We start from the raw sequence: 12,739 nt of genomic DNA, 5'->3' as shown, positions 1-12,739 counted from the left end.
ACAGTTGGGATTGCAGTATTCAGTAGTATTCCCACTTGTATCCAGCTTAGCTAGTGCTGGCTAACAAAAGATGTATTTAAGGAAAAAAGGAAGAGGACTTATTAAAAATGCCTAAATTGAAGCACAGTCTCAGTAGAATGCCAAGAGCATAGAGGTATGCCACAATACACCAGAAGGAAAACAAAAATCTTAGGATTCATCATGTCTGAAATACTGGATTGTAAAGCATCTTTTCAATACTGTATTTTGAGTTTAAAATTGTGCATAGACAAGGGGAGTAATTTTTAATACTACCGACTAAAGAGCCTGTATGAACTCTATTAGCATAGCTGTAACTTTAGCTATATCTTGCAGAGTAACACAGAAATTTTGTCTCTCTCACCTCCTTACCTCCCCAAATTTCCTTTTTAGGGTATTCTTGGTCATATTATTCATTTATGAGATGAATTATACTTTTTATTGGTAATTTTAACTTTTTTTTTCAGATTTTTTTCCTTCTTAGAAAGCTAAAGGAAGATACTGGAATGTTTGATGTATGGTGTTTATACATAATGACCACAACCCAAATTTATATTGTTTTCCCTCACCTGTCCAATCTGTGGAAATTAATAGCCTTGTAATTGCAAAACAAGAGTGCCATTTTCCATAAGTTCTATTAAAGAAATAAAAATCACAGATAATAAGTATCCTAATTTGTAGGATAAAAAATCCTACAATGTACAAGTGCTTGCTTCTAGTTTCACTCAGCATTAATTTTACTGTTTTCTTTACAGTTGCTTGTTGTTTTGGTTTGGGGTTTCTGGTGTTTGGTTTGTTTTTAAAACTGCTGATATTGGTCTCAACTTGCATTTTGTCATATGTTCTTTCTCAGAATCCATTTTCATTTAAATATTTAGGCAGTTGCTGCATACTAATCTCTCGTCAACTTTCCTTGCTATTCCACCAATAAGTTTTTGACATCTTTAATAATTTTTAAAAAAAATCAAATCCGAAGGGTAGATTTCTCCAAGCTTTGTGGATCTTGGAAGCTAAATAAAGGAGAGAGATTCAAATTGATTTGAATAGAAAAGTGGATCAGCAACATCAGTTCTCTCTGAGCTGTTGCTAGCTTGTCAGCACAGGCAGTCTGAAGCTGCTCACCAGCTGCATCTTGTGAAGTCAGTAGAAAAAAAGAAAGAAGCTCATGCTGCCTATGGAGCCTTGTCAGAAGAAAAGAAAGTCTTGAAATCAAGTAGTAGGGAAGATGTACCATTTAAAATAATCAAAACCTAGGCTTTAGTTAATCCTTTTCTACAAGACTGTCCCAGTGGAGACTGTTCTGCTCTTGCAGATCCAGCTAACTGCCACCATAGTGACTAATTTGAATATTGTGGTAGTGCATTGTTTCTCCTTTCCTGCATGTGTCCCAGAATAGTATTGTATGCCTTTCTGAAATGCATTGTGCATCACAAAAAGAAAACCATTAACTGCTCACTTGATATTTTAAAAGCAATGTTAACAAAACATTGTTAACATCTCAAGACATTTAGTCTTGAGAAGATTGTGAGGGGATCTGATCAATGTCTATAAATATCTGAGGGGTGCAGGGGGCCAAGCTCTTTTTGGTGGCACACTGTAGTAAGACAAGAAACAATGGGTTCAAACTTGTACATAGAAAATTTCACCTCACCTCAACATGAGGAGAAGATTCTTTACAGTGGAATGGTCTGTCGAGGGAGGTTGTGGAGTCTCCTCTGGAGACTTTCAAAACCCACCTGGATGCATTCCTGTGCAGACTACCCTAAGTGATCCTGTTTTGGCAGGGTGGTTGTACCTGATGATCTCTTGAGGTCCCTTCCAACCTCTAATATACTGTAATACTGTGAAAACATAATGACATTGAATAATGAAACTGAAACAGGATTTACCCTCTAAACAAAACTGAAATAAGAGTGCATCAGAAAAAAAACCTGAAGAGTGAAAGCAGTCATCCAGCAATACGTTTTTACTGTGTGTTTTAAACATCATGGTGGACAAAAATTCTGTTTGTCTAGATTTTCAGGTACTTAATTAAAAATCTTGTGCTTTATAAAATGAAGTGGCCATGGTGTGTGTATCTGTAGTATAAGGTATACAAATACAATAAATTATCTTTTGCAATAGTTGGAGTAAGCAATTGAGAGCAAAGGTAAAACTGCCCTTTCTTTTCCTTTGTAGTCATTCCTGCAGCAGGAGAATAATGAAAGGTGAATAATTGTTTAGCAGCCGTTCCAGTGAAGTAAACACTTTATGAAGTTGTCCTACATAAATGACTACACACAATATTTCTTCTTTGAGTTTCTTTGACAAACTATACTATCAAAAGTAGAGAGTTTATTTCCTTTTATTTTAATGCAGTATTTTGCCGCTGTTTATAAATCTTCTGTCTTTTGTAGATATAATTCTATTGTTTTCACCCCTAACTTAATTAAATTGTATTAACATTGCAGATACCCTTAGAAAAAGCATAAATACCTGATGCAGCTACCAGGAAGAGAAAAAAAAAAGCACTACTCTTGCTACAGCAGCATTAAAAGAAAAGTTTTTAAGATAAAGTTTTTACTTACAGTATTTCTTTATTTTACTCTAATTTCACTAGGAACAGTACTAATTCTTGATATACTATTCAAGTTAGTTATTGGTATCTGCTCCTGAATTCCATGTAAATTGTAATTTATATACCTAAACATGTAGTTTCAATAAGAAGACAACAATACTAAATAAAACACCTCAGTGTTTGAAGTTAGATTAGTCCCATACATTTAATTTTGTAGAATATTATATGGCAATAGAATAATCTTTAAAAGCGTTAAGAAAATTTGGTGAGAGAAACCTGATTTATTCATAGACTTAATGTACACAGTAAATACTAGAAAGCGTATATGACACTCAGGGAATTCTTTTGGTACTTCATTTGATGCAAATGAAAAATACACGTGAAATACAGATCAATTTTAAGTAAACTTTGACTGGATTCACTGAACATTTTTGCAACCTTAACAGCAGCATACAGCTTTCTACTTCATGCCAGAGAAGATTTTCAGAAACTTTCACGGATGCATGAGAACATGGAAAAGCTCTATCAGAATGTGATGGGATATTATGCCATTGATCTGAAGAAAGTTTCAGTGGAGGAGTTTTTAACAGACTTAAACAACTTCAGGACAATGTTCATGGTACAATCTGTTTATTTTATGTCTAGTGTTTCTTAGGAATTATTTTTGTAATCCTTCATTTTCTTCAGGTATTTTGGAACAAACAGAAAATAATTTTCTCCCTTCTCAAATAATATTCTGTTCTCGGTATCAGAAATTTTACTTTGCACATCCTAAATTGATAGAGTATCTCAAGGATAATGCAGTCTTGAATTATTATTTTTAGATTATTTCTTTCTGAATGAATTGGAAATAACAATTAATCTAATTTTAAACCAAGCCTCTTATGTACATTTATAACCTTAAGGGGAAAAACCTGAAACTATACCTTTTATAAATACAGCTGTATTTTCTGTTTAAAGGATGCTTGTTATTTACTTATAAATATTTTAACAAGTATTCTCTGTTTATAATGCAAATTCTTCCCATACAAAACCCAAGCCCAAAATTTGTTTAATTTTTCATTTGCCTGCAGCACTTGATCAGTATCAAGGTTTGTGTTTGTAAGTAGGTTCCCTCCTATGGAAACTCAGAGCTCCTTACTCTGACTTAAGAAAAAAACTTATGTTTCCCTCAAACTTGGTCTGTTTCTAAAGGTCTTTAATTCTCTAGGAATTTAGGTTTTGTGCATTTTTAAAATGCTTAGTTTCCTCTTTTCTTTTAAAAAGAGATTTAAAAAGAGATGATCTTTGGTGGGAGAGGCCAAGAAATATTGTTTTATTATGATTTTAAATATTTAAATTAAATTTGAGAAACAAATGTTAGGCTGATCGAAGTTGTTATAGAATAGCTGGTTTTGTATAGTGCTCAGAACAGACATAACTATAATTATCACTCTTAAACTCATTGTTAGTTAGCAGAGCTTTGCCTTAGAGTAGAGTAAGGCAGACATCTAGACATATTTGCAAAACTATTTTTTTCTTCTGTTCTGAACAACTTGGCTGGCAAGCAACTTTTTCTCAATGAGGAAATGGAAGAATAAAAAAGCAAGTTCCCAACTCATATCGCATCTTAATTTCTGTGTCTGTAAAATTAGCACTAATATTAATCCCTACTTCACAGCAGTGTTATAAAGATAAATTAGTCAATGCTTTGAAACAGTTAGATGTTATTGATAAGCATGACAGAAGACACTTTGAGGAAAATTAACAATTATATTTTGTGGACCACAGTTTGCAGGCTGTATGAAAAAGGTGTGTAGGTAAGGCATGAAGCGCCTCATTATTCAATGACACTAAAAAATATTGAGTAGCTGCTAAATTTTGAGAGGTTTTGGTAAAGATTTTTGGAACGCTTAATGTGATACACCTGAGGTCTGTTTTTCAGAATTGTTTAGCATTGGTCTTGATTACTGACAGAAACTGAAGCTGACTGATATCCTAGGAAACTGTATCATTTTTAGCTGGCTGGTCCCACTGGAAAGCATGGGGACAGGACAGGATACCTCTGCCCCCCTCACATGCACATAGTGGCTCAGTGAAAGCTGGGAAGATAGACAGGTATTCAACACCATGTTGGCATCATGCTCACTGCAAAAGCAAACAGCCAGCTGGGACTGGGGATGAATTGTGTTCTACATCTTGTAAAGTTTCCTGTTCTGTGTTTTTGTGGCTTTTTCCCCACTTCCAGTTGGGGGGCAGCCCTTTTGTGCTTTGGTTCTCAGGTGTGTGTTTCTCATGTTTTGTCTGTTCCCCTGCTGCTACCTACACCAGTATTTTTGTTTACTTTCCTGTTATCTGCTACAGTCAGTGTTCCTTATCTTAACTTCTCTTGGGTGCTTTCCTCTTTGCCCACCTGGAAGGGATGACATGGAAACGTATCTGTTGTGAGGGGACTGCCAGGGCTCAGCTGCTGGCTGAGTCAAAACCAAGACAGAAACTTAACTCAAAATACTTAAATTTAGTGCTGAAAAAAAGAAATTAGATTGTTAGGATCTAAAACTAAAAGACAGCTTAAGTCACCAGTAGGTGTGGGACAGTGAAGTTCAGCTATATTTGTTGTCAAGCAAAGCTGATAATTTATGTACGGTACTTTTCTACTTATAAGACTATTTTGTTGTTGTTCTGAAACAATAAAAATGTTTAAAATATTTTTTTTTAAAGTGTTTAAATCTGGAGCCATAAACTTCAGATTAATAGCTGACTTTGGACTGCACTTTGTGCTTTGGTGTTACTCAGCAACTGTGACAGTTGTTATTCACACTCTGTGAACACCAAATCCAGAGCACAGTTAGCCAAATCCAAAAAATGATTGAAGCATGTTACCTTCAGTGCTTTATCTCCTGAGCTAAATTACTGTTGCAGTCAGTGGAACATCTTAAGTATCAGACATCTCTGTTAAACTCCTGTGCTTTCACAGCACCAGAGGTACCACTAACAGGTTTACTCCTTTCCTTGGAAGTTTAGCTTTCTGAAATAAGATAAAAGAATTGTAGTATGACCTCTTCTTGTGTTTGTTCAATGGTTAGATTTTTTTCTTGTGCACTGAAGGAGAACAAGGGAAAGAGGCCTTGAGTCAAGAACTCTTAAGCCTGAGACAGTATGGTATTCCTGTTCCTGCACCCTTATCCTCTGCTGCAGGTGGCTCTGCAGATGGCTCTGCAGCAGAAACGTGTTGTGGGTTTAAGTTGTGAGTCCTCCAAGTACCAGAGAGGTGGAGGAAGGTGGACACTGGAAAAATGTAATCTTTTGTTATTTCTTTCCATAATGCCTGTATCCCCTCTGTATAAACTGACTGTGGAGTTAATTCTGCCCTTTTTCCTCCTTCTCTCTGCTCCCAGCTGCACGCGGAGAGTTATTTCTGGTTTGTGGGGGAGGCTTGCTGCCTGGCTTGGCCTTGGCAAGGTTAATTTTTAGCTGCTCCATTCGGCCTGGTTGGGGGAAGGCAGGGTGGTATGGAGGAAGACATTTGAGACCTGTTTTTTGGCCTGGTTTGGGTGGAGGCTTTAGAAAGTTCTGGCCTAAGGAGGTTCTGTGGTAAGCTCAGATAACAGAACTGGGTTGAGGTTGAATATGAATTTGTGTATTGTGTTGTGGAGTATATTTAGGAATAGTACTTCCATTTAAATTTCCAATTCTTTCCAATCCTGTGTGGAGCATTTTCTTTTACTCCTTTGGGCATGCATAAAGAGCATCTGTCTCGCTCCCTAAACCTAAGACAACATGACTTAAAGAACCAGAGAAAAGCAACCTAGAAAGAGTTTGTTTCATAGTCTCTGGAGTACTTTTATATTCTGTAAATTCCTGAATGGAACTCAGAAACAATCAAAACACAAGAATGCCTCCATCTGAGAAACTGTAGGCCTTGATACCATATGCAAAAGGCAGGTACTTTGGTAATTCGTCTGAAAGTTGACTTTGCATACTGTGCCTCCAAACATTGGTATCTATATGTGAGTTTGTGTCTAATCTTGTGTTCTAGTCAAGGGAGATGCATACTCAGCAAGTTTTCAGATGGTTTAAAACAGAGTTAGTTTGGTGACAAATACAGTTAGTGGAATTTGGAGAGTCGTCTACCTGATGTCTCAAAGGAGACCTAGCAGCAGAAGTGCCTAGTATCTGGAGAAGCGTCTTAAATGGTATACATGGCATCATCAGCCTGAAATTCTAAGTTGTGGCACACGACTTGTAGAAGACCAGTTGTCCTGCTAGAGAAAAGATGAGGGCAAAGTGTGATACTCGAAAGCATCCAGTTTTCACTGAACATGAAGGTGTGAGCTACTAAATCAAGTCCAGTTGATCAGTGTGATTAGAAAGGGACAGTCAGTTACATTTGGATGACTGCAGCCTGAGACTGAATCCTGCTGATCTTTTGGAGGGTAAAGTAGATACAAAGTAGAAATTTCCTTGGTCACTTTGTTAGGAAAGTGTGTTATTTCTGCTGAAACTGTACTTGTCATTGAATCACAATTTAGTTTTGCCCTTCAGTTTAGTTTACAGAATGCCCAGTCTGAAAATCAGAAAATAATATATTAAAATTAATTGAATCCAGAATTTTGGCATTTTGTAATAGGCTTCTTACCTCCTCCCACAGCATGAAAAAAATTAACAGAGGTGACTCTGGAGGAGATACTGTGGAAGTACAATTTTGCTTTGTTTAAAAAGCCCATTTCATTATTGTCATTTTTCATGATTGAAAGCTTGTTCATCTTCAGTTATCAAAGGCAGGTATTTCCTCACAAGATTTATGTGATTGTTTTTTCCTGCCTTTGGTCACTATTTATTGCAGTGATGCTACAAATGGTGCCCATGGAATGCGCTGTAATCCGCATTCATCTGTGCCTTGTAGTACTCTTCAGTCCATTCTCATTTTTTCTTTTCTGAGTGCAGGCTGGACATTTTTCTACTTAAAACAACATGAGACATTAATTATCCCTGCAAACGTGCAGACTCTGCCTCAGACCTTGTGAAGATGTTAGCTGTTTTGTAGGAGGTGACACTTTCATCTATTGTGAAAGATGAGATTTTGTGTGTAACTGCATTCTGAAAAGAGAAACTTTCCATGATGAAGAATAGGTGCATGACACTTTACATTTAATGCAAGCCACAGGAGAGCACTGCGAATTTACCAGTGTACACAGCTAATTCTAAAAAAATAAAAAGATAATCCTCAAATAGTTTTGTTTAAAAAACTGTTGAATATGACACTATTTTGTTTTTTACTTAATGTATGAATACACAAAATAATAATTTTAAAAACTCTGAACCTCATAGTTCTTGTTTGGCTTTGTTAAAAGCTTTGAAGTATTTATGTATTTTTTAAAAATTTATAATTCAAAATCAACAATGTTGTACAGTTATTAACCAGAAGACAAGAACTCAAACCCAGTGAATTAATGCCTATGTGGATAGGAATAATGCATAGCTAAGTCATCTGAGCAGCCTTGTTTTGCCTGGTACAGAAACAGCATGAGAAAGAAAAAATGTTGATGCTATTCTAGAAATGCAAATAGTAACATACTTACCATTTTATAAAGCCGGGTGGTTTAGATATTTTGAGTTCTTCCTACATTAATGTGTGTATTCTTAAGAGGTATTTCTCGCTGAATTTATAATCCCCACGTGGGGGACAATTAGTATGCTTTTAATGTATTATATCCTGAATTTGCTTATTCTTCTGAATAAAATATTCTAAATATGGAATGTAAAATACCTCTTTGGCTTGATAAATTAAGGTTAGTTAGGAGATGTGATTTTAAAGCTTTTTTCTTATTTTTTAGGGCTTAACTTTGTTTTTGATGAGACTTCACTTTTAATAGAGGTTTTTTTTTCATAGCAAGCAGTAAAGGAGAATATGAGAAGAAGGGAAGCAGAAGAAAAACAGAAGCGTGCTAAAATAGCTAAGGAGAAAGCAGAAAAAGAAAAGCAAGAAAGGCAACAAAAGAAAAAGCGCTTGTTAGAAATGAAAACAGGTGAGTAAAGTAGGAAATGTACTTTACCTAAGGTTTTGCTGGAAACTAAGCTGCAATTTTTTCATTATCTGAATGTGCTATGAGAAAAGATAGAAGAAATTAATGCTTTTCACAGACTAATGTTTACAGCAAAGAAGTTCTTAAATTTTGTTAATGATCCTCTAATTACCAGTTTTCCTGAAGCAATTTTAGAGGTTGTGATGATGCTTTGTGTTTTTTCCATTAGAATGTATTCAACCTTGTACAAGTTCAGTTCTGTTTAGAACTCCTTACATTACCTGCAAACAGACATTTTTCCAAATCACAGAGCCATTTTCTTTCTTGTAACTAAGGTTACATATTAATTTTACTTATTGATGCACTCCAGATTTTTCTTTGACTGTGTCCATTGTTCTTTCAGTGGGTCCTCATTTGAAATGCCTTAAAAGAAACCTCAGCCATTCATTTTAAAGTTATTCATTTATGTTGTGTTGTCTTTTGTGCCAAGAGAGACAGCAGAAACAAGATCTTGAGTTCTTTATTACTAAAAAAGAAGTCTGATGATCCTCTATACTATTATGTTTTATACCATACTGACCTTCTGGAATCCTTTTCTGAATAATACATGAATGAATGACTTGGTAAATTGTTGTGGGTTACTCTCATTTTCTTTCTGAGCAGATCTTGTTAAACACTTCTCCACTCAAACCCCAGTTGGCACCTTCGGTGTAAATGATTATCTGTCTCTTCCACATTTCACTAATTGCCAGAGTGTGTTTTGCTCTGAGGAAACTCTGAAACTAAAGTCTTTGATTTATTTTTGTAAGAATGTGTGTATCTTGAGCTGTGTGACAAAAGCTTTCTCTTAAGATAGGAAACTAGATGGCTGCCCCCTGAACACAGAATTTCTAATTCTTCAGAATTAATTCAAGAACCAATCGGAAGACTACCAGTGACAAACTTTTAAAGCTCACAGACGATACATGAGGTTGCAGAAAACTACGAAAGGGCATGCATTGTTAGAAGTGTTTCAAAAGAAGTTAGATAGTCTTCTCTCAGACACGTATGTATGATTGATAGCACTTTGAATGGAAAATTGATAGTTCTTCAGGCAAAATTAAAGCTCCTCTCAAGTCCTGTTATTCATAATGTTCAGGCTTTCCAGAATGAAAGTGCCAATGTTACAGATTTCTGAGTCGTATACCATGTCTTTGTAGGCCTCTTGTAGATTAACCTGCTACTTCAATTCATGTAGCAGGGAACTATGTACTTGTTATCTATAGATCAGCTAAGTCATTGAGTAAATAACTGCTCTGTCTCTTAGTAGCTTGGCTTTTCACTGAATCATGTAAGTGTACAGATTTCTTGCTCATGTTAACAGCCTCTTAAGGCAGAATGACTGAGCAGATGTTGTAGGGAAAGATGGTGTTAGGATCGCTTGAAGCTAGAAATGTCTTTAGTCTGATGGTCACTAAACTGGCCACTGGTGAGTTGATTTTTGTTCTGCAGAGCTCTTTGTGAGGTTTCTTTTGCTTGTTTGCAATGTCATTTTAAAAATCTATTACAAACCCCACATTCTGACACTGGAAAACACATGCTGTAGATTTGTTTGTCAGGTAGGAAAAACAACAACAATATGAGAAGTAGAAGGTTTGTTTGTTTTTAGGGTTTTATTGGGCAGTCTTATCAAAACTGTATTCACTAACTGAAGAGTCATAATGTTGCTCTGATTCTGATGGAAGAGTAATGTAGAAGTTCACTTTTTTCCCTCAATTTTTTCTCTTAGTCATAACTAGTTCATTTAAATGATGTCTTTTCATTAAGAATCTGTATATCAGTCACAAAATCTTTCTATCTGACTTGCTGAGAAATTTCTAACCAGGTCCTCCTCCTGTCATAATACCAAAACACTCTTACCCTGGAGTGTGACTGTGGAGCAACTGATTTTTTTTTCTGTATATAATTTCTTTATTTGGTGACTGGATCAGCTTTGAATTTGCAGAAACATTATTTCAATTATTGCTTGAATAAAATAGCTGAAAACTCACCATTCTAGGAAATATTTTCTGGGATTCAAATAAGTGCATACTTGAAGAAGATTAGAGTGTATATACTAACTGTTTTTTCAAGATTCTTTTTTTTTTTCCCCTCTGAATGAACACATCATAGTTTGCACTCTTTATTTTTTGGTATCATTGTTTTTTCTCTGAAAATGACCTGAAGGTTAGGAATGCCTGTGATCACTCTGCTGTATGCCATTTCAGAATTTCACAGGATCACAGGATGTTAGGGGTTGGAAGGGACCCAAGGAGGTAGTCGAGTTCAACCCCCCTGCCAGAGTAGGACCATACAATCTAGCTCAGGTCACAGAGGAACGCATCCAGATGGACCTTGAAAGCCTCCAGAGACGGAGACTCCTCAACTCCTCTGGGGAGCCTGTTGCAGTGGTCTGTGACCCTTACAGTAAAGAACTTCCCCCTTGTGCTGAGATGAAACCTCCTGTGCTGCAGCTTACATCCATTGCTTCTTCTCCCATCACAGGGAGCAAGTGAGAAGAGCCTGTCCCCTATCTCCTGACTCCCAGCCATCAGATATTTATAAACATTTATTAAATCCCCTCTCAGTCTTTTCCAGACTAAGAAGCCCCAGGTCCCTCAGTCTCTCCTCATAAGGCACATGCTCCAGTCCCCTAATCATCCTCGTAGCCCTCCACTGGACCCTCTCCAGCAGGACGCTGTCCCTCCCAAACTGGGGAGCCCAAAACTGAACACAGTACTCAAGATGAGGTCTCAGCAGGGCAGAGTAGAGGGGGAGGAGAACCTCCCTCGATCTGCTGGGCACACTCTAATACACCCCAGGATCCCACTGGCCTTCTTGGCCACGAGGGCACACTGCTGTCCCATGGATAACTTGTTATCCACCACAACTCTCACCTCCCTCTCCACAGGGCTGCTCTCCAGCAGATCACCTCCCAACCTGTACTGATGCAGTTTATTATTCTTCCGCAGATGCAGGACTCTGCACTTGTCCTTGTTGAACCTCATTAGGTTCCTCTTTGCCCAGCTCTCCAGTCTGTCCAAGTCACGCTGGATGGCTGCCCAGCCTTCAGCTGTATCAGCCAAGCCTCCCAGCTTGGTGTCATCAGCAAACTTGCTGAGCAGACACTCTGTTCCCTCATCAATGTCATTGATGAAGATGTTGAAAAGCACCGAACCCAGCACTGATCCCTGGGGGATCCCACTAGTTACAGCTCTCCAGCTGGACCTGGCACCACTGACCACCACTCTGCACTAATCCCTATCACTGTCTGCTCTTCCATCCCACACTTCCTGAGCTTACTCACTAGGATGTCATGGGAGACAGTGTCAAAGGCCTTGCTAAGGTCCAGGTAGACTACATCTACTGGTCTCCCTGAATCTACCCATTCAGTTATAGCATCATAGAATGCTATCAGATTAGTCAAGCATGATTTCCCCTTGGTAAATCCATGCTGACTACTCCTGATAACCTTCTTCTCCTCCATTTTTCTTAAACTTTTATTTATTAAAAAGAAAAGAAAAAAAGTAACACAATCACAAAACCACAACCCAAAACAAAAGCAAACCAACCCCCCTACACTCTGCAAGGAACAAGAACAAAGCACAAACACACAGTAAAAAAAAAAAAAAAAGAAAAAAGTCCACAAAACAAACTCAAACCATCTACAGACATGCACAAAAAGCCCCACAAAAACACAACCCTGCTTTACTATACTACCAATCATTAGCAGCACTGGTTATTCCAATAACTGAATCTTAGAATTATTTGTCATTATCACTATGAATTAGTTCTTGCTATCAGTAACTACCAACACCTATTCAAAGCAGTTAATCCTTAACATCTGTGTCCTAAATTTAATGTGAATGTAAAACTCCACTGAGCTGGTACTGTAGTATTGTCAGTGGTGGCTACCAGCGATGGTCTTGGTTGACATGTCGGAACTTGAGAGGTTTTCTTCAAGTGAGACTAGAACTGCAGTGGTTTGTTGTTTGGGATTTTTCCCTCCTCTGCCATCTTATTTTTCCTTCACCACACCCAGTTTGGGATCATATCTTTTTATAAAAGGATTTAGTACCTGGGTCGTTCCTGACCTTTTTGTCAGTCCTTCTATTACAGGATGTAGAATTCTTCAAAGGTT

The 12,739-nt window shown here is 37.2% G+C and overlaps 1 protein-coding gene across 2 annotated transcripts in view; it reads left to right on the top strand.

Moving 5' to 3' along the window:
• DIAPH3 (diaphanous related formin 3) overlaps nt 1–12,739 on the top strand; it is a 202,538-nt gene that overhangs the window by 115,122 nt on the left and 74,677 nt on the right. For both annotated transcript variants that reach the window (XM_054399226.1, XM_054399218.1), the window contains 2 exons: nt 3,030–3,194; nt 8,448–8,583. In XM_054399226.1, the coding sequence (XP_054255201.1) occupies nt 3,030–3,194; nt 8,448–8,583 (301 nt within the window). The remainder of the gene's footprint in view (nt 1–3,029; nt 3,195–8,447; nt 8,584–12,739) is intronic.

This window comes from Indicator indicator, chromosome 1 (genome assembly GCF_027791375.1).
Source record: "Indicator indicator isolate 239-I01 chromosome 1, UM_Iind_1.1, whole genome shotgun sequence".
Lineage (NCBI taxonomy): Eukaryota > Metazoa > Chordata > Aves > Piciformes > Indicatoridae > Indicator > Indicator indicator.
This window is presented reverse-complemented; position numbering and strand designations above follow the sequence as displayed.